This window comes from Micropterus dolomieu, linkage group LG23 (genome assembly GCF_021292245.1).
Source record: "Micropterus dolomieu isolate WLL.071019.BEF.003 ecotype Adirondacks linkage group LG23, ASM2129224v1, whole genome shotgun sequence".
NCBI lineage: Eukaryota > Metazoa > Chordata > Actinopteri > Centrarchiformes > Centrarchidae > Micropterus > Micropterus dolomieu.
In genome coordinates this window covers 31,650,793-31,672,093 of record NC_060172.1, presented here as the reverse complement: position 1 = coordinate 31,672,093, position 21,301 = coordinate 31,650,793, and the positions used below count along the sequence as shown (strand labels likewise).

General features: G+C 39.8%; 1 protein-coding gene across 2 annotated transcripts; it reads right to left on the bottom strand.

Moving 5' to 3' along the window:
* Positions 1-966: 966 nt before the first annotated feature.
* On the bottom strand, positions 967-18,181 carry LOC123963150 (glycerophosphodiester phosphodiesterase domain-containing protein 5-like). Of its 2 annotated transcripts, none has more exons than XM_046039758.1 (11): positions 17,870-18,181; positions 11,842-12,015; positions 6,825-6,928; positions 6,513-6,606; positions 6,368-6,427; positions 6,183-6,281; positions 5,300-5,393; positions 4,757-4,902; positions 2,596-2,678; positions 2,136-2,286; positions 967-1,604 (listed from the first exon to the last, which is right to left on the bottom strand). In XM_046039758.1, exons 2-11 carry the CDS (start codon positions 11,956-11,958, stop codon positions 1,335-1,337), a joined length of 1,218 nt encoding a protein of 405 aa, XP_045895714.1. In that variant the 5' UTR covers positions 11,959-12,015; positions 17,870-18,181; the 3' UTR covers positions 967-1,334. The 2 variants fall into 2 exon arrangements, with proteins under 2 accessions (XP_045895714.1, XP_045895713.1); XM_046039757.1 differs by having other exon boundaries at positions 968-1,604; positions 17,875-18,181.
* Positions 18,182-21,301: the final 3,120 nt, after the last annotated feature.

Genomic DNA, 21,301 nt, shown 5'->3' with positions numbered 1-21,301 from the left:
ACCACAGTCCATTATAAAGTTTATACAAATATTGACAAGGGAAGGGTCAGATTATGGTGCTTTGATAGAGACAAAAAATATAAATAAATAAATACTTTTATCACGTGCTGAAATAGATCTCAGTCATGGCAGCAACAGTTAGTCACATAATCACTTCCTCTTTTGCCTACAAAATAAAAGTGTGAGAAGCTTGTTTACTGTAATGCAGTATTGGAGTTGAACTGAGCTTTTACATGAAAAATTCAGAATGACATTAAAAGAGTTTGTAGCCTGCTTGACAGACCTCTGAAAGAGCCATCAGAAAATGTGATTCCCCTAAATGTCCTCTGCCTGAAAACACTGGGGAAATGAAAAAGCGTCCATAGGTTGATGGATGAGGATCAAACACCAAAATAAAAACACTGCAGCACATGCTGTAATGTGAGCATAAGAAACACTGCATAATCCATTTGTTGAAGAGAGCAAAAAATAAATAATTGTCCCAAGGTAGTGTTGAACATCCAACCCTTGGGTTATGAGCTCTGCACTTTATCAACTGAGCTAACTGAGCAACATGTTGATATTATGGCTTATATTCTCATCCACCATTTAATGGTTGAAAATGTTACAATACGTATTTGCAGACCCCTGCAGTATATTATTACTACTTCTTCTTCTTCTAAGTACAGATTCAACGTAGTGATGAGTGTCTGCACTGCTTGAATTGAATTGAACCTTATTTATTCTCCCAACTTGGGTATTCTAAATGAGCACCATAGCATTTTGTTTAAACACGCTCTGTACCGCTGTTTGTGCATTTTCAGCTACTGTAGAAACATGACGATGCAATGTGGCAACGTCCATGGAAGGGGGACCCGCGGTTATGGAGATTTAAATTGCTTCTTCTAAGGTAATAAAAACATAATGGTTTATTATGCAAGGTCTTTACACACCACTGAAAACATAGTTATGGATCTTACATTGCATTTCTGTCGATAGATCCTCAGAAATATTACACACTGAACCTTTAAAGAATACATTCCTTTTTGGTGCTATATGTCCTTGCCTCTCCCGGATGTTACTAAACGTGTGTCTAACTTATTAGGCCTGATGCACTATGTTGGAATAGATATTTACTCTCGGCTTTCAATCCTTGCAGCAGTTTGTAACAGCAGAAAGAACAGTATCTGCTAACTGTCTGTTAAAAGCAATCCTGTAAATTTTCCACAGTATTCGCCATAGTAACACACTTTGTAAAAATCCTAATACTGTAGGACAACACCAGCTACCAATCTCAGTGACAGCTGTTAATGTACTCATGATTTACTGGGGTCACAGTACTACAAGCAGCACCTTTAATAATGAATCAAAGGAACAAATATGGAGGGACCTACAGTCCTCACCCTCTTCTGGGAAATGCCTGCCTTCTGCACAGCCCAAAACGTGTCCATGAACCAGTTCCGGTAGCGCGGGTGCTCTGGTGGAGGCTTCCGGATGTTGAGCAGCGCCGAGCTGTTAGCCCTGGCCGTCAGACGCAGCATTTCCACCAGACTGCAAACCGTCTGGTTGCCTATTCTGCTCCGTTCCCTGGCTGTAAGGGTTTCTACTGTCCAGTAGGGGTCACTCTGGAAGCAGAGGACAGACACTGAGATGTAACATACACAGTGTTGTTCTGTCGAATGGTTAATACAAAATGAAGAACAACTGGCATTCTAAATGAAGTACATGCAGCTAATTTGTGAACTGAATTTGTGTGTACTGAAAAGAAATTAATCAGCATGTGCACCCAGTTTGTCGTCAAAAGATTTGATCACATAGACCTTCATCTTTAAAATCAGCACTGTTCCACTGCACCTATATTCCATAACCTCATGTTGCTCATCAGAAAAGGTAATTAATTTCTATAGCCCTTGCACAGGAGATTTCTTTTTAACATGTTCTAGTGTTTAAACTGGGTTTTACTACATTTTATAGTCTTGCAGCACATTCTAAATATAATTTCACTGCTAGACAAATTCATCGTACAACACAATCGTACAAAACATTTTATTTTCCTAAAGGACTTTTGAGGTGGCATCATTGAAGGGCATTTTATAGTGGTCATGGAATCTGCATGAACAAATCAGGGTGAGTTGAGGTGAAGTGGGCTTCAGTACCTCCAAAAACCACTGGCCTGCGTTCAGAGAGCGAATCTCTGTCCAGTTGAAGAAAGAGGCATCGTCATTCTGTCTGACTGGGAAGACCTTACTAACATCCGTGGTTCGTCTCATGGTGTGGTCTCGCATAAGGAAGGGAACGCCGTCCGCACTGGAAGCGACAAAATGGTCAGAAAATGTTGTACTTTAGACCTTCAATTATGATTTAGTATATTCTTTGGTATAAGGAACTATAATAATTATCAAAAAGCAGATGTGGAATGTGCTGGAACATTCCACATCACCAGACATTACTTCATTCAATGACACTTGGTTATATAAAGAAAAGGCTTTTATTAAATTTAAATGTTTCTACATAACAACCTACAGTATGTGTCGGCTGTGGGATTTATATGTGGATCTTCATTAAATATAAATAACCCAGGATTAAAATGATATTATATATACTGTGGTTAATAACCTGATCGTGACGTCTGCCTCCAGGGAGCTGGCTCCATGCTGCAGGGCTCTGTTGAAGGACACTATGGTGTTTTCTGGAGCCAGCTAGAGCAGTGAGGAGACAGACAGGAGGACAACTGTCAGTCACGGTGTGAAGAAAACACACATGAAACGTAACAGAATTATCTAAGAACATTCAGATAGGGAAACATAATGATATGATTCATGCTTTATGTTGCTTTTTTGATGTATTACATTTTATATGTTCTCTCTTAATATTTTTGGGCTGTGCCATGTCATGTCATTGACAATATATTGGTATAATTTTAACATGATAAAATATTAAATGAAATTCATATCGTGATAATGGCCATATTCCGACTTGATGTAATGACATCATACCATTACATGCTGCAACAACAAGCATGGATAGAAGTGGAAGTAACGTTGCTACCGGCTCCATGGTGGAGGAGTTCATTCCAAGATTAGTGAGGAAGTGTTTTGGTTGCAAAAGATCAGATGTACAACAAACCCCGGTAACGTGGAAGAAGTGCAAGAAATCTGTAACAACTAAAGGGTGCAACGCAACAAGCTTACTTTACCACCTCAAGCAGAAGCACCAGGTTGAGTACAAGGAGAGCAAAAAAAATAAATCCAAGGACAGCTATTGTGAGTTCTAAACCAAAAATATTTTGCAGTATTTTGTCATGTTGTTTGGCCATCAAGAATATCTCTATCCTAGAAATACCCTGAAATAACATGATTTTACTGTAGGGCATTATCGCCTGCCCCTATATGGTTATTTGACAATGCCTGAGGAAGATCTCCGCTCTCGCTCTGTTAAATTAAAATTCTTTTGCCTTCAGTTTGTTTATTTGGATATCTGTACATACTTCTGCAGAGCATATTTTTTATGTCTGTTTAAAATGGTGAAAAAACCTTGCTAAACTCCTGCTAAAGGTAACTAGTTTAGCAGAGCAGCAGTAACTCTAGCAGAATCTATTCTATCTTTGAATTAGAAATTTAAATGTGAATTATATTGCTTTCATATACACATACATATACTTATACCTTCAGGCTACTAGCAAAACAGATTTAATTCATGACTATTAACTATTAACTTGGGTTTATCACTAAAATTTACAAAGTAGTACTAGTAGTCTGTGAGAATTGTCCAAAGAATGTGTGCAGTATTGCATTTTTTAGGTATTGCGGAGGTCTTATGGCAGTGACGTTTTAGGGAATAAACTAATCAGTATAAAAAAATCATAAAGTTAAGACATTTCAACCTATATTTAACAACCGTAGAAGTTTGCCAGCCTGAAAACATTTAGCCCTTTTTTCTCCACTTCACTGCTGCTGTATTTGCTGTCTGCTTTGGTGCAGGATACATTGCAATACACTTCCCAATAGGTAGGCAGAAAAAAACAAAGGAGCCATGAAGTCCAATGAATTAATTTCCATATTGCTGACAATACACAGTCTTTGACTTGTGTTTCCAACGCTATTTCAGCTTTATTCAGTCATCTGTTTATAGTAGGAGGTGATCAGTGAGCGCCTCCAACTCTACAGAATCTCTGTCTATCAGGTATGTGCATAACTTTGTGGAACATAGTAATATGTTTTTAGGCATAAAAAGCTTTTGGCCTGTGCTCTGTGATTTATTTAAAACCTCCACACAGCTCAGGTCCCTTGCAGTGTGTTTAGGTGTCTACTGTACGTGTGCATGAGTATGTGTGTGCCTTTAAAGAGCAGGAAAACAAAGCTCTGAACATCCCTGTGCATTTGTTTATAGCTAGTCATCTGGAAAAGTATTTGCTTGCCCAGCTGTGAAATGACAGTTCAGAGTGTTGTTGACTCTCATGCTTACTGAGCCTGACAGCAGGCTCACATACTGGAGCTGCACACCACTCGGCTCTGTAAAATATAGTGCAGGGGCATGCACACACTGAGTCTGCATAAAAGCAGAATTGCTTGATTTATCAGCATGAGATGTTGATGTAGCAATTCTTAGGAAGAAAAATGAATCAGTCAAAACGTAGGCCATTTTTGCCACGTTTTTTATCAAGCAGTAAATGAACACCTGACATATGAGCATATGTGCTGTTGCATATGAGCTGCACATCATCCATCTGAGCAATTAACTGGCTCAGACAACGAGGTCTGGCAAAGCACCAACTCACCATAGGAGCTCCCCGTCGGCCAATGACGTCTGGTCGAGGTTTGAGGTTGTGGCGGTCCATGATGCAGGGGCAGTTAAATGAGAGCGGTGCCAAACAGAGAGCCAGGAGGATGACAATGTAGATCACCAACACCATCACCTGGAAGCCTAAGAGGGAGCGATATGGAGGAAGGAGAGTCACTTTATTCATCTTCAGCTCATCTACTCATCATGAAAAGAAATGTTTAGCTTTGTCTGTGTTGGTTTGTAGAGTTGTTAATCTGTTTGGAATACCAGAGGGTTGCATTCCTCGAAGGGGAAAAATCAATCAATCAATCAATGAGATGTAGTTAAACACCTTTACTGTAGCGCACAACATCTTCATGTGGTTGATCAAAATATAAAGCACCTTGTCATGGAAACAGGTGGATAACTATAGCTTTATTCATAATAAAATCATAGAAACGATCCAGTCCTAATCACTCTGTTACAGCTAAATAAATCAAAAGCAGAAATCTGCCCTGGTGATGACAGGGATCTTTACTCTAAATACAAGTCAACTTACTGGATCGCTCTCTGCGGACCACATATCCAGCTACCAACCAGCTGATAGCTGTGACTGTTGCCAGGGCTCCAATGTGCAGGAAAGGTGCTGTGGACTGGTAACAAAACAGATATACAATCCTGGTGTAAATTGATGGTTACTTATTAGAGAGAACTATTAGAGAATAGAACAGAGAACAACTTAAAGGGACTTGTAGATAATAAATAAATGACAAAAGTAGGTAAACAGTGTGTGTTCCGGGAGAAAGAAGAATTTGGCAAAAGAATAAAGTAAGGCAGACGAACAATCACACCAGATTTTATTTTGCATGGACCAATAATAAGCTGGGACTGTTACTGAATGTAACACGGGAGTTAAAAGCAACTGTGGCAGCGGAAAACTGACTGGGAGTCGTTGCAAAGTAAATACGGCGACAAGTGTTTTTTGCACGATGGAAAATATTTCAATAAAAATACAGGGTCAGTAGAACTCTGCTTCTGTTTCTGCTGTGAATGACCTATATGACCCAATTAGAGCGCTAAACATGAGCATCTGCATCATCGTTTCTAAAGTCCTCCATTTTTGCCTGTCTGCACTAAAACGCTACCCGGAGTTTTAAAACAAAAAACGGGGTAGCGTTTTCAAACTTGTCTGTTTTAGGTCTTCATTGTTGCCGTTTTAGTCTGGACGGGAGGCGCAAACGTAGCAAAAGGTCTATGTTTTAAAACAAAAATGCAGTAGAGGGCACGGGGCCTAATTCTAGGGATCAATTCATGGAAAGTTATTGGAAAGCAATTTATTACTCTTCCCTTTAACTGTCACTATTCTACACTGCATATAATCCACAACAGCAAAAACAAGACACAGAGTGAGCAAAGTCATGTCCTTCTGAATCTACACCAACCTGTAGTGATACAAGCAGGATGTCCCACTCATCTCCCCATATATCATCAACAGAGACAACACCAGAGATAGTGGTGAGCAGCGTAGCCAACACGCCAATCTGTAGAGACGAGAAGGACAATGAGGATTTCAAAAGTGTGTGTGGTGCAAACCCATGGTAAAAATTTAAGATGTTAATCACAGCACCTTGTGAACCCAGTACAAGTTGAGCTGCTGGCCCAAGGATATATGGAAGAGTGCTAAAATCTGAAAAAGAAGCAAGATGCAGGGAGTTATATTGTATCTGAAAAATAAGCAAGCTAGCATTCAGAAGTTACCAAAGGACCGTTACCATTAAGAATGTGATGTAGCTGAATCCCACGGTGGTGGATGCGAGGATGGGGATCGTCTCATCCTTCCACTCTCCAGAGCGGTTGTATACCGACCTGGGGTGTGAATAGGTAAGGTTTGAATGATCTATGCTGATGACTAATTCATGCCAATGGGGTTCGTTCTTGATACGTTTTCAAAATACACATGTTGGCAGGTCTGGTTGCTGCGGTAACGTCAGCACCCAGCTGTTCATAACCTCATCCATCCATCCAAACATGCTGGTCAAAAACAGCTTGTCACTTCCAGTGACACAGTGGGATGACTGACTCACCAGTTGAATTCGTTGAAATCATTTCGAGCCACCAACCAGAAGTACGCCCAAAAGAGAAGCAGAAAGAAAGAGCTGCACAAGATGACGAACCATGTACACTCCCACTGTAAAGGAAAATACAAACAACAGTTTACTTTTACAGATTCTATACTGACACTATTACATCCACATAAAGGATATGAAGAGTGTGTTTTAAGAGTGTGAGTATGTCTTAATAACATACTAGAAATTACAGAACAAACACTGAGAAGGAAAGGAAGATATGAAAACTGGTATAATCAATATTTGTTATCAACAACGGATCAAATGATGCATCTAAGGTGAAAGGGATTGGTCATAGAGACAAACCCACAGATAACCACCCCACCCTGTCACCTATCTGAGTGGACGTACTGTACGTCTCTCAGACCACTGAACTGGTTTAACAGTAGGGGTGTGACAAGACACTTAGCTCAGGAGACGAGACACAATACTGAGTTCACTGGATCGACACGAGACAAGATTTTAACACTAATTTTAAGAAATCTTCAATGCTAAAAAATGTTAAAAATTGTTAAAACTCGTTTAAAGTTTTTAACAAGGAACTTTTAGTTCACACACAATGAACTTGAGTTTGCTCATAATTGATTTTACTACTTTATACTAAGTGTAGACCTATTTGGGGACTACAGTAATTATTGGAGACAATTTCTTAATGAATTAAGCCATATATTTAGAAGTGAGATATCACTTAACATATCCTTGAAATATCTCTTTGTTTGAGATTCTCTTTTATTTTATGTAGGCCAACTACCCACTTCTACAACATTTTCACAATCTGATGATTTTAACCCCTTACTGTGTGGTCTTCTGGCTTGACATGTGGGACAAAGGTACAAAGGAGAGCTTGTGCAGCAGTCAAGGACACTTCCCTTCAGTAGTTAACAGGATTAGGAACTAACGCTCTGTTAGGAAAAGTGTAGAGTATGATAGGCAAGTCAACATATCCTGAGCACTGATAGGCTTTGCACCACACCGTGCCTGGACTCACCATTTCCAAGGGCTTACGTAAGAGGCTGGGAGATAATTAGATGTTAGATGTGCAGGGAAAGAGCAGATGCACCGATGAAGTAGTTGAGTTTACACAGGACAATGAAATGAAAGGTTTCAGGAACGGAGAGGGATGAGAGGGCATGAATATGCATCAGGGAATATCTTCTGATGCAACCAGTAACAACATTACAGCAGAAATTGGGAAATGATGAGCACCAGTGGCTGTTTTTAATTGGTTTACCTGCTACTCACAGGTCAGTTGACTGTACATGACTATGGGGCACTGGGCCTGAGTCACATTGTTAATTTACCTCGAGCACCAAACAACAGTGGGAATAGTGTCCTAGATATGGACTCACAGAAACACAGCATGAAGTCAGACCACTTCCCAAAATGTGAGATTTATGTCATTCTGCCCTTGTTAGTGTTCTGCATCCTGGTTTCCACTCAGAGTGGGCTTACACTGGAGGGAAAAAATCTGAATCCAACTTTAAAATAAAATGTAGTTTACATTATTTCTCAAAAAGTCATAATATTATAAAATTTAATTCCTCATTTTGCCAGAAAAATTAATCAAATTCCAGATTTTTGTTAATTAGAAATTCTCCTGTGTTCATTTACTTACCTAAACTTTAGCTATCATGTACGAAAAACACAAAAGGGATCTACAAAATGGTGCATCTGTTTTTTAAAAACAAGGTCATGAGAAAATATGTTTGAGGGTTTGTCATACATGTCCATGGCTTCTACTAAACACATTTACTACATTTCATCCATTCGTCCAAAGTTACCTCCATATGACATTTTCCTGCTTTTAGCAGGCAACTCTCAATGTGCTGTAAAAGTCATTTTCAGGGGAGCTGTGTGAGGCTTGACACTTTTCTCCTGAGTGCTACATGGCCTTCAAAGGTCTCTCCACCTCTCCAATTAGAACTGCCAACTTCTGACAGCGCCCATAAATCCTGATCTATGTGTTGATTTCACTGGCATGACAAACGTCTCCCTCCTTCTTTCCTCTGCTGATAAATTCTGTACAGAATGGCCTGTATCAAACAAGGTCAATGTCAGCTGAACATGGACACAGTAACAGATAAAGAATAATAATACAGAATGCAGATATGTATAAAGTATGAATAAAGTACCATATAAATGGTATGTGCAATGGTAGAATGGTTTGCACACATACTGTATCCATTTTCTTGGAATTTCTATATACTGTTGTGGGCCACAGTGCAAAGAGAACATTAAGCCTCCTTAATAATAACATCAGTCACACATCACTGTGTTGCAGTGTAAACAGATGGCATTTAAGCGCATGAATTGAATGAACCTCTCTGCTTATGTGTAAGCACTGCATGTGTGGCTACATGTAGCTTTGTAAATGGAAAGGGGCAGCTGTGTGCTTGCATTTTCTCCTCTTGGTCAGCACATCATCAGTGCCCGGCTCACACATTCATTAAATGGACTAATTTATGGCTGAGCCACTGGCTCTTTGTGATAAAGAAGACATCCAACAGCAGTAGCTGTGGCTGCCCAGTGGGTTTCCAACACAGCTGGGTGTCTGGCTCTGTGCTTTACACATCCAAACACTGCACTGATTCTGGTACTTGCTTTATTGTGAGGATCGTTTTCCCCAGTTACTAGGGCCTGGTCTAGAAGTCATTTAGGAATTCAGTGAAAGAAATTGGGACGACATCAACTTCTAATGGATTAGCTTTGGAAACAAACTTTTTTATTTAAAAAGATTCCTAAAATTCCTAAAGACTTTCTAAAATGAAGCTTAAATGATTGAAACTACAAATTAATTACCTTACAAACACTTTAGAAAGATAAACAAATGTTAGACTAGCATTTCATCAGTTTTTAGTGAAGCACAATTGACACTGCCCAACATCTGACAAACATGATTTAAATCCAAAGAAATGTATTTCCAAAGCTCAAAGTGGCGAACATGGTGATGCATGTCTGTAGCACGATGTCTGGCATCTAAAATATTTCCATTTGGGGTCTATCCATTTAATCAGAAAATCCAAACAAAATTTTGTGATAAAAGATTTTTTAACAATAAATGGTACCTAGGCCATTTATAGATAAAAAAAGGAGGGAAACTAAGGTGAAATTCAGGGTACAAAAGCAGCCTGTAATGCCAAAATCAAAATGGACAAATGTGCGTTGCAGTTGTGTAGTTTTGTGTTGCCTTTCACAAAGCTAGACTAATTTCTTTTTGGCCTTCAGAACCACACAATGGAAAATAGTTAATATATTCCTGAGGTGTGATCAGGTTTCTGTGCAGCCTCAGCAAGACTGTGTTGTCTAATTATCAGCCTCTGTTTTGCTCTGCTGCACACTATATACAGTAAGCCAATGGCCACACACTCTCCTATTCTGCATTACAGGATGCCTGGATGTAAGTAGCAATCACTGAAATAGAGATAAAAATACCTGTTTCCATTACTTTTGTTCTTAAGGTTTTATCATACAATCATTTAGGCTAGGATCATGTACATACATACAGTAGATGTATACACACATCAGTCATGTTTCTTGTTCTTTCATCATTACAACCTATAGGACTGCAACTTTTTATTTTTTATTTTCTTCATGCAGTAGTGTAAATTTGCAACAGTCCAGCGGGCTGATGACTGAGTTGTAATACAGGTTCCAACTAGAACAGCATCAGCATTTACACTGCACTGCAAATATTATGGCAAAATCACCTATGATTAACATAATAACCATGGTTCTCTACTCGTCCCCCCTACTACAGTTACTACAGTAGTATAATAAGCAGCTGAAAGATGACACTCAAGTTCAGCTTTCTTTGTCTACTTTCTCTTATTCTGTGTCATGACTCATTCACTTTAGGACTAAAACTTATCACGTTACTTGTAACATGTTACAGTAATGCAATTAGTGTACTTTTTTCAGCAACAAGTTGTGGATTACAATTTAAAATTTAGTAATAACTTTACAGTTACTCTGTTACAGTTGTACTGGGAAATGGATGGTGGGCTAATATTGGTTTGGTCTCCGTGTTCAGTGGACAGACTGGTCTGTGGGGTGGTTCACCTCTACCAACAGAGCTGAAATGCTACTTCCCGTAATTCCAAAGTTGTCTTATACACATGTTGTGTGTTGTTCTGGACAGCTAGGTGCAGTCGCAGAGGCTAAGCTAGCTGTTGATGGCCAGTAAATCCCTCCAAAATTGCAGGTTGCCTGTTTGTTCATTCACAGTGTCTTATTTTCTATTTCTACATGAGTTAAATTCAGAAGATGTGACATGAGGGTGTTGAAGATTTGGAGTTGTTTCAAGGCACCTTTGACAGATCTGGGCTAACTGAGTAACAAAAGTAAAGAAATGAGCAATGGCAACGCATTACTTTTACAATTCACAATTTTCAAGTAACTTGCCCAACACTTGTCCCAGCCTACTGATAATTTCAATATGTCTGAAAGACACACTGTATAATAGGAGAAGGCTGTGTTTTGGTACTGACAGAGAAGTGTCCATAGCACCAGCTATTGAACTGAAGATACGGTCAGATTTATAGGCTTGTAATGCTTAGATATAATATTTCATGATTTAAATTAAAATTTTGCCAACTCTTATACTATTTCATTACAGCAACATTCTTGCACTTCTGTTTAGACATTTAACATTTGAGACTTATGGCGCTTTTTTTTTGTTTATTGAAAAGTGTCTCGTAGAAAAACATGTCGACCATTTTTAAAGAAAAATATCTAAAAAAGTATTGATTTGGAATAAAATTCTGTATTGTATTGGCACAAGTAGTAATCAAATATTGATAATTTGATCATTCAGCGACAACAACTTGCCAAGATGCATCTACATACAATAATAATACTATAGTACTACAGTAATACGATACGATTGTTGTTGATTGTTGTTGATGTTATATATTTGAATTTTATATAAATATATTATTATGATACCCATACTTAGTGATCATTGGTATTGTCTTACCCTGGAGCTGTCGTCTTGGGAACGCTGGTAGCGTTTCCAGCGGCAACCATAGATCCCAGTGACAAAGGACACAAAGACCTGCTTCTCATAGACCTGCAAGGGTTGGTGTTTCACCATGCTCCTTCAGCCTCAACGCGCCACCAGTCCGTTAACATCCCACACAGGACTGGGAACCTGAAGAAGAACAAAGTGTTACTAAACACAACAAGCCTTCATCCGATTAGTTCAGTCTATACAATTACATTTTTCATCAACATTCCATGTCATGTCATGTTGCTGAGATATATGTACACAAAACACAGTGAATATGTTGACACTCCTGTGCTTTGTTTGGAGTAACATCACCTGTGAGAGGAAGTCAACACACTATTTAACAGTGAGTCATGTTTGGGACAGACATAATAATATAGTATATGTTTTACAGTCACACATCTAAGGATTTGACTGTGGAAATGTGGCAAATAAGCATCGACAGGTAGGTCTATCTATGGATATGACTTGATCCTTGAAAGAGAAGCACATCCGTAGAAAGGAAAGAATCAGAAGGAGTCAGCACGCTGTCCTAAAACTCACTTCTGCCTCAGACAAAAGCTCGTTGCCTTGGTGGCAGGTAAAAATGTCTTGGCTCAGAAGGTGTTGTTTTTTATGGCTCACCAGAAGAGACGGTGTTCTGCCTAGTGACTTTTTTCAGGGTGCCTTATATCTCAAAAGAGTGCTTGTGTGTCCTTCTGACTTTTCTTTTCCATATAATTTCTGTATGGAGTATCTTACAGAAAGAATTATGGAATTCCATTAGTTAAGCTCATGTAACCTTTAGTGTGCTATTTATATATTGTCTAAAAATAAAGCTGGATACTGGGAACAAGCTTTTAGTCTGAGCATGTGACCTTTAGAAACACCTTGTTCTGTTGAGTAACAAAGTATAGACTCTCTATGGATGGCAATGGCATTCCACCACTTTGGTGCCGACTGAAATGCCTTGGATGGCTTGCTAAGCATTTTTTTTACAGACATTCATGGTCCCCATAGGATGAAGAGTTTTCCTCTAGTGTCATCACGAGGTTGATTCTTGGATAGATTGAATTTTTTACAGATATTCAAGGTTTCTTGAGTATAAAATCTCATGACTTGGTGATCCTCTGACTTTTCATCTAGCGCCAGCTTCAGGTTAAGGTTTTACTTTGCCCAATTCTTTGGTTCATGACCAAATACCTGCAAAACTAATGACAATCCCATCAGCCTCAGCTGTAGGCCTACTTTGTGTTAAGAACATGCTAGCATGCTAACATAAAACTAGGATGGTGAACCTGGTAAGTATAACATAAACATTAGCATGTAAGCATTGCCACTGTGAGCATGTTAGCATGCTAATGTTAGCATTTAGCTCAAAGCACCACTGTGCTTAACATTAAGTACCGCTTCACAGCTAGCATGGCTCTAAACTCTCAGCTTAATTTAAGGCACTTGATTTATTGTTGGATCACATGGCTGACTGACAACACTGCAGAAAGGGCTAAGTAAAGATAATAGTCCAAACTGCAAGTTCATAATTAGGGGTGCAAGAACTAATCGAGGTAGTCGACAAAAAAAGATTTGTTCATGACGTCATCGGGCCGTAACGACACGGTCAGTTTAACGGACTAAAGTGATGTGAACAGTAAAGTTACTAAAACAACATCAGCGCTGCAGTAACACCTCCACCACCTAAAACCTCCAGAGTGTGGCAGCACTTCACTCTTCACTCAGAACGCGTTGCTGCAGAGTGCGCAAGATTAGACAAAACCGGACAATTTCATACTAATCCGCCCCAAACTCCCTTAAAAAATCTGAGTTTTTTGAGTTGTTGAGTTAGGGGAAAATATATAAACGTTGTGAAACACTGTCTACTATAAAATAGTTAATTAATAATCACGAAAATAATTATTGACCCCCCTGTAAATTCGGCAAATGTAATGCACAATTTATTCCTTTCTTTGTATATGGTGTCAGTTTGTCCCGGTGTGTTGCAGTACTGGTGTATAAACTGCTCAGTCACTTAACAGCAGATCCGCTGGTAAGATCAGGACTTGATTTCAGAGGAACTTTCTGTTGCTGCAGCAGAAACATTCATTAAAAGATGCATTTTTGAAAGCCAAAAAGTATTTATTTTATTGTCTTGACTGTTAATTAGCGCATGCCTAAAACAACCTCAAGTTTAATTTAAAAGCTGATAGCTAAATAAGAAGCATTGTGTCATTCTGGAATTCATAATCTGAATAGTCGATTATTCGTTTCAATAACGGTTAGATTAATCGACTATCAAAATAGTCGTTAGTTGCAGCCCTATTCATAATACTCTGATTTTCATGCACAAACAAACTCTGCACCCAGTCGACTCAGGGTAAGCCTCTGCCCCATCAAGAGGGCAGTTTACCAAGCTAAAGGAGCCAAGCCTTACAAATAGTCTTGGATCCAGGGATCCAGTTAACTGTAGGAAAGTCATTGTGATCACCTTTTTAACCTTATTTGGTTATGCTGATCTTCACCTGATTATGGTAGATGTTGCTGCTTAGAAGGGAGGCAAGTTAAGCTAATAGGGTTATTCCATGGCCAGGGTCGGTCCACTTTAGCCGCTCAGAGCCAAGCCGTGAGACATGCGTTTCCACTACTAACTCGAAGCAGGGGCCGAGCAGAGCCATGTTATCACAGCCACAGGATTGGCTCAAGAATGTGTTGTCATCCAGTACAACAAAGCCGATAAAAAGAATGGCAAACACCAAGAGCTCCATGCTGAACACTAACACAGAGGAGAAATGTGTCGCTCTGTAGTCAGACTGACGATTGCGCTGTGTCAAAAAACAAAGCCTCCTCGTTCATTTCAATGAGGCCACTGCTCTGGTACAGCAGGGATGACTGCAGAGGGCCTGGTTGGGAAATTTAACTAGCCCACCCCTGATCTTGACACCACTTATGAAATCAGAACAATTTATTGCTGAAAGGCCCCACTGTAACCTCTGTGTCTCATCCTCTAAACCGAAAAAAGTACAGCTGAAAATAAAATGTTTTGTTTATCTTTTTTTATAAAAGGTGGCAATGAAGAGCAATATCCCGGTCAAATAAAAACAGATAATGGCATCCTGGTCAACGATCCTTAACAAAACAAACTCCTCCATTGGACTTCTCTGAGCCACGACATGAAGGGGGGACTGGCCTAAATCTGTGTCTAGCTGTGTCTGTGTCTTTGTACAGCAGCTAACACTGTTTCCATGTCACAAGATGTAAAACAACAACAAAATTAAATCCAACTGCTTGTTAGTACTTGAGCTGTGTATCCTAAAGGTTATCCCCGGGGATAAGTGTGAACATGTCTTTAGGATTCACTGCTAACCTAAATCTTTACAACAATCTTCAAAAGAAATTGTTATGCAACCACCTTGCAGAGCTGCATCTTTTGTCTTTTGACTGGTTATTATATGGGAACTTCCAGGCCTGAGGAAGCGCTCTCCTGGATTTGGAGGAATTGGCAGATGCCCAGCATTCATATCCTGACCCCATCCTCAAACAAGGGCCAACTGGAGCTGAAACCACAGGGGCCTTATTCCAGACAGGTTGGCCTATTGTCTCACGGTGGCTTTCTACCAGGATGCTATCGTCACAGAACTGTGGTCATGAGGTAAACTAGGGTCAGTCAGTCTGGGTTGAGACACTTCACTCCTCTGTTGCTGCCTCATTTCAAGCTTCTTTACAGTGAACAGAAAATAACTCCACATACATTATGTTTGGTACAGAATGTAGGGTGCAATTATGAAAAGTTTGCCTTCCCATATTCACCTTTCTTTTCCACTGGGTATAAACTGGGTAAAACAAATAAAGCTTATTTGGTACGTAAGGTAGATAAAAGTGTTTCTGTCTGACATAATAATGGTTCATGCCATTATAGTCAAATGTTTTGAGGGAGGTGTGCAAAGAACAAAGGCAATGCTCGTGGCAACAGAAAATATCATAAAACAGATCCAAGGCAAGGTGCAGCAGGATTGGAAAATGATGCGCAACATATTCCTGGATCTAGAACTTCCATCAACACTTGACAGGAAAGATGTGCTAATAAAAATATGCGCAGCATAAACTAAGTTCTGTTGACAGTAAAACTGTAAGCAGCCACACACGGACAATTCTCAGTACACACAAAAGCCTATGACCTCAGTGAATGTGAGTTTTAATGATGAAAATACACATTGGTGGTATTATACTTTGATTTGTTAGAGGTTCTCTGTGGTTCTATATGGGCTGTAAGGAGTCAGCAGTGTTAGCTGACCTGATGGTGTACTTAACAGCAACATGAACTGTACAGTTGATTGGATTGCCATACTCTCTACAGTACTGTTTCAGGGCAAACTTTAGAATTGCACTTTTTAAATCTGATATTGCAAATGTGTGAAGAAGGGAGCTCTCCAAATCTTACTCTACTTCACCCAGGTTCACCAGTACTAAGCCTATGACAAAACTCGCTCCTGTGTGCTTTCAGCTGGCCTGTCATTCACCTGGTTACAGGCCAGTTTCCTCTCATGAACCTGCCATTTACCTGCGAGGACTTTACTACTCTCCTCACTGCCTTACCAGCTTCCAGAAGTAGCCAGAAGTAAATACTGTCAACATCCCTCCAAAGTTGCAGGCACCTCGCTGTGTCAAAGTTGTCAGTAGAATCATGGGCTCATTGAATAATAATACAATAATCCACTAAGTCTCAGCCAACCAATCACCACAGAGCCTCTGCCATATCTGTCTATTATTAGCCTTTATCTCGGTCACTGTCGCCTCTTTCCAGGCTTCCATCGTTCACTCCTTCATTAAATTTATATATGCATGCATTAATTGTATCCTAAATCTTTCAGTGGATTTAGCCAAAAATAGAGTTTCCATTAGTACCCATTATCCACACAGGGAGGAGTATGACAGCACAGACTGGAAACAAAGTTGCTGTTGAAGCCAATGAGTTTTTTTCAGTAAATGCTGGTTTTTCGTAGCCCTGCACAAACCTGCATCCATCAGGTTGTCATAAGACACGAGCTTCTGCTTGTTTAAGTGAAGCCATAAGGGCTGGAGATTCAAGACCTGCCTGTTGTGAGGCAACCTCTGATTTATTAAAGATGACTGAAGTCTGATAGATAATGTAAGTGGCGCTGCACAAAGGCCAGGCCACAGATAGAGATGAAAAGTGGTAGTCTGTTATGACTTCTGCTAATCAGATTTGGACGGACCAGTGTGATTAAAGCTGGATTCATTTGCATTGCAATGATGATGGTCACTATGGTTGTCAGATTTTTGTGTCAAAAAAAATCACTAAAGGTCAATATGTTAGCCTTTAAATTCCTTAATTACATATTGACATTCAGTCAAGAAAGTATATATACATGCAGTTTTGTCAATATTTCCAGTTATAATTACCAAAGAGCTTCTACATCAGGCTGATCTACATCCTCAGTTGAGTGTGTAGCCAACCATGTCAGAAAAATTATCTCAATTACAATATCTTGGTAATTGAGATAATTTTCAGGTCAAACTGTCACTTCAGTGTGTGTGTTCATGTAACCATTTCTTATTTTTGTGTATGATGTGTATGAACGCTGATATTGCTTTTCTATTCCAAAGCTTACTTACACAACACTCCCCTCTGCAGCAGGCGCCACTTGTTGCTCAGGTAACACAAGCAGTTTCACTTATTTCACACCTGTCAGCCAACCGTCGTGCAGGAGAACACATGCAAACCAATCATCCCACTGTGTGTGTCCGAAAAAGTAGAGCGATGTTAGACGGTCATAATGCTGCTGCTGACAGCCTGTGCTGATTGGCCACAATAGGATCTAAATCTTTGAAAGAGGTCTGATTGGGAAGAAAATGTATGAATGCATTCCCGCTTGTAAAAAGCACCCAGTGAGGACAGATCACTGAAATCAATTCCACCAATTGATCACAAAACTAAACACAGTGCCAAGTGACACTTCCTCAGATTATACGAGGATAATCCGATAAAGTGCGCACAAACACTAACCTTACCTCCACGACCGCCGCTGTATCCTGGACAGTGAAACGTCAGAAGCTCTCGGTTAATCAGTTATTTCCACGGATGTGGACATGATGTCGTCTCTTCACACTTGGACTTTACGGATTCATATAAGTCTTTAAAGTAACTTTCAGCGGCAGTCTGAGACAGACCGAGGGCGCACATCAGCCTATGATCCGCACGAACAGCGACGGCCACGTTTAACGCAACAGCTGGAACGTTTTAAAAAACGGATGTTTTAATAAACCATAACACAGTTTCTCCTTGAACAGAGACGTGCCTTCAGTGTTCATAGAAGAGTTAAAAACTGTAATCTGTCCGACACGGTGTGGGTGGAGCTGTGGGCACACTGCAAAAAGTATTCCAGCTAAGCGGTTTTTAGACCAACCGCTGAACCAACTGACGCGTTGAAACGGGTACTTTTTATAGTGTACTCGGTATGTGTGTCAGAGGTGGATGGACCTGGGCAGCAGTACTGCAGTGTTACTACTGGTGGACATGAGGAGACCGGCTTTTGTGGCTGTTTTTGTGTGATTATTCCTGTTTGTGCGTGAGAGTCGTATTATGCCTCTAAACACATTATAGAAGGCCTATCCCTTTCTAATAAGTGGTCCTTAATAAACGGTTGTTTATATTAATGGCTAATAAATGAAAAATCTAACACATAGTCTCTTACTTTCTGGAAAGGGCTGCAGGGACTCACTTTCAAACTTGCTTCATTTGCTTCAGGGACCCTCTAAAAACTAGATAGGACGTGTTGTCTAGACAAGGTAATTACTTTGTGTCAAACAGTATAGACATGTGAAATCACCTAAATCATAGAATTCTGAAGACTTGTTTTTTGAAGCAACTCTACTTGATAAACTGTGCAGTGATAGGAAACATATGCAAAAGTCAGTTTCACTCTTTTCTGCAAATCCTATGCCATGAATTTGGCTTTGCGGATATTCAAATTGCAGAGAGAGAAGAGGGCTGAAACAGAGGAGGACACAAATGAGAAATGATCTGGAGTGAGCTGAGATTTGTACCTCTTCCTGTTGGCTGTCTCCAGCCTTGATTGTTCCATTTTGAAGGTTTTAGACAACTGATGGACTTGATAGACAGGGAGGACACATTTTTCTCATGTTGAGCAGTGTAATGAGAGGGTAAATCCAGCATGTTGCAGGTTTTAAATGTGGGTGGGGATGTCAGGAGGGAGAGATCAAAGGGGATAAGAGAGAAATAATTTCATTAAACTTCTCTGTGGGGAGGCTGAAGTTGCCAAGCGCTGGCATCTCTAGGAAATGTTCGTCTTTCCTGGAATTTACTAAGTAGAACTACAAGGGAGGAGGTGAAGAGCTTTGGAAAGGGTTGATGGTGTACCACACTGTGAACAAACGCAAACTAAAAGAACAGATGATGTGTATGCTGCAGAAATTGGGAAAGAGATCTTACAAATCAGATTGTTTTCATGGTTGCCTACTATTTTATAGCCACTCTGATTTGTAAGATAGACTGGGAGCTCCAAAAATTATTATAAGGATTAACTTTCATTTTTAAATTTCATTTGACTGTTTTTCCGAGCCTGGTTGTCTCCTTATACAAAGTTAAATTCAATTCTCCTGGTGAAATCTCCTTATCTCCAGAAAGCTATAAGGAAAAACCAATCTTGCATTAACCGGGTTGACATTATATTTCTGACACCGTCCAGTCCCTTTGAAAGGTTTTCATCAGCCTAAGTGGTCAGAAAAATGCTCTCAACATATAGAAAAGCACGGATTTTTAAATGTGTTGATCACAATGGGCTTTGAACATGATGATGCTGTGCACTTCTCTTCACTTTAGTGCCAGTAGACTATTTAGACATTTTAATTGACTGTAGTAAAAATGATGTAACACTCAGTTGTACATCACTGTACAAGAGCCGGGAGACTGCGTGTTAATAACACCTGGCAAAGAGATAGAGCAGATGAGTAACGTCTTGTAAGAGATCTATTCCAGGCCCAGCAGTCAGAGATTAACCCTTGGCTTGGGATAATTACGTCAGATCCTTTTAGTCCCAAACAATTTAGCAGTGGAAGTGGCAGTCCTGTCTCTTAGAGATGAAATGCATGCTGGTCCTGTGTGGAAAAGATAAATGTCAGGAGTGGAAACATGTCAGGAGAGGCATTTTAGTGAAACCTAAGGGTCATTCTAAATCTGCTTTATGTGTTTAAATTTGTAGGCAACCTGTAATTCAACTAATCACAGTGTAACTAAAATAATATCATTCCTTCCAGGTATGATGATGATAACAAAGGTATTGGTGGTGGTGATAGTAACCTACCAGTAGCACTAATAACAGTATTAAACCAGACTTCTATTTTGCCTCCAGTTTTAGTTGTTAGCTCTTTGTCTGCCTCTAGTGGTCATGGGAAGTATAGCCACTGCACAGCTGAGACTCAGCGTTTCAGCCTGCAGAGGGCACCTGTACCCACTGTATTGTTGGTCACTTCTGGCTCTTTTTTGTTATGAGCAAAACATGTGATCCTATAAATGCAACTGTCAATCTGGGTATTGTAGTGCTGCTGTGTAAACAACACCCAGAGAGTTGTTGACTTTCTACATAGCAATAGTTACTTTGAGGATTTTCAGTCAGGATTTAGTTCATCATAGCACAGAGACAGCACTGGGGAAAATTACTAATGACCTCCTTATTGCATCAGACAAAGGACTTGTCAATTATATCTATCGATCAAGCCAGGTGAAACTCATCAGTTAGCTAAACTTCAAATGTGCCTTCAGGATGTTAAAACCTGGATGACCTGTAATTTTCTATTGTTAAACTCAGATAAAACTGAAGTTATTGTTCTGGGGCCTAAGCACCTCCGTGACGCATTATCTAAAGATATAGTTTCCCTTGATGGCATCGCCCTGGCCTCCAGCAACACTGTGAGGAATCTTGGAGTTTATCAGGACATGTTGTTTAAGTCTCACATTAAGCAAATTTCAAGCCTTTTTTCACCTACGTAATATTGCAAAAACATCCTGTCTAAAAATGATGCAGAAAAACTAGTCCATGCATTTGTTACTTTTAGGCTGGATTACTGCAATTCCTTATTATCAGGCTGCTTGAAAAAGTCCGTTAAGACTCTTCAGCTGATCCAGAATGCTGCAGCTCGTGTTCTGACAGGAACCAGGAAAAGAGATCATATTTCTCCTGTCTTAGCTTCTCTGCATTGGCTTCCAGTAAAATCCAGAATAGAATTTAAAATCATTCTTCTTACCTACAAAGCTCTTAATGGTCAGGCACCATCTTATCTTAAAGAGCTCATAGTACCTTACTACCCCACCAGAGCACTGCGCTCCCAGAATGCAGGGTTACTTGTGGTTCCTAGAGTGTCCAAAAGTAGACTAGGAGCCAGAGCGTTCAGCTATCAAGCTCCTCTCCTGTGGAACCAG

Coding starts and splice junctions, on each gene's coding strand:
- LOC123963150 (XM_046039758.1), bottom strand. CDS start 11,958: ATGGTGAAACACCAACCCTTGCAGGTCTATGAGAAGCAGGTCTTTGTG. Junction 5,394..6,182: donor TCCTGCTTGTATCACTACAG/GTTGGTGTAGAT, acceptor TTTTGTTACCAG/TCCACAGCACCTTTCCTGCA. Junction 4,903..5,299: donor GGTCCGCAGAGAGCGATCCA/GTAAGTTGACTT, acceptor GCTCCCTCTTAG/GCTTCCAGGTGATGGTGTTG.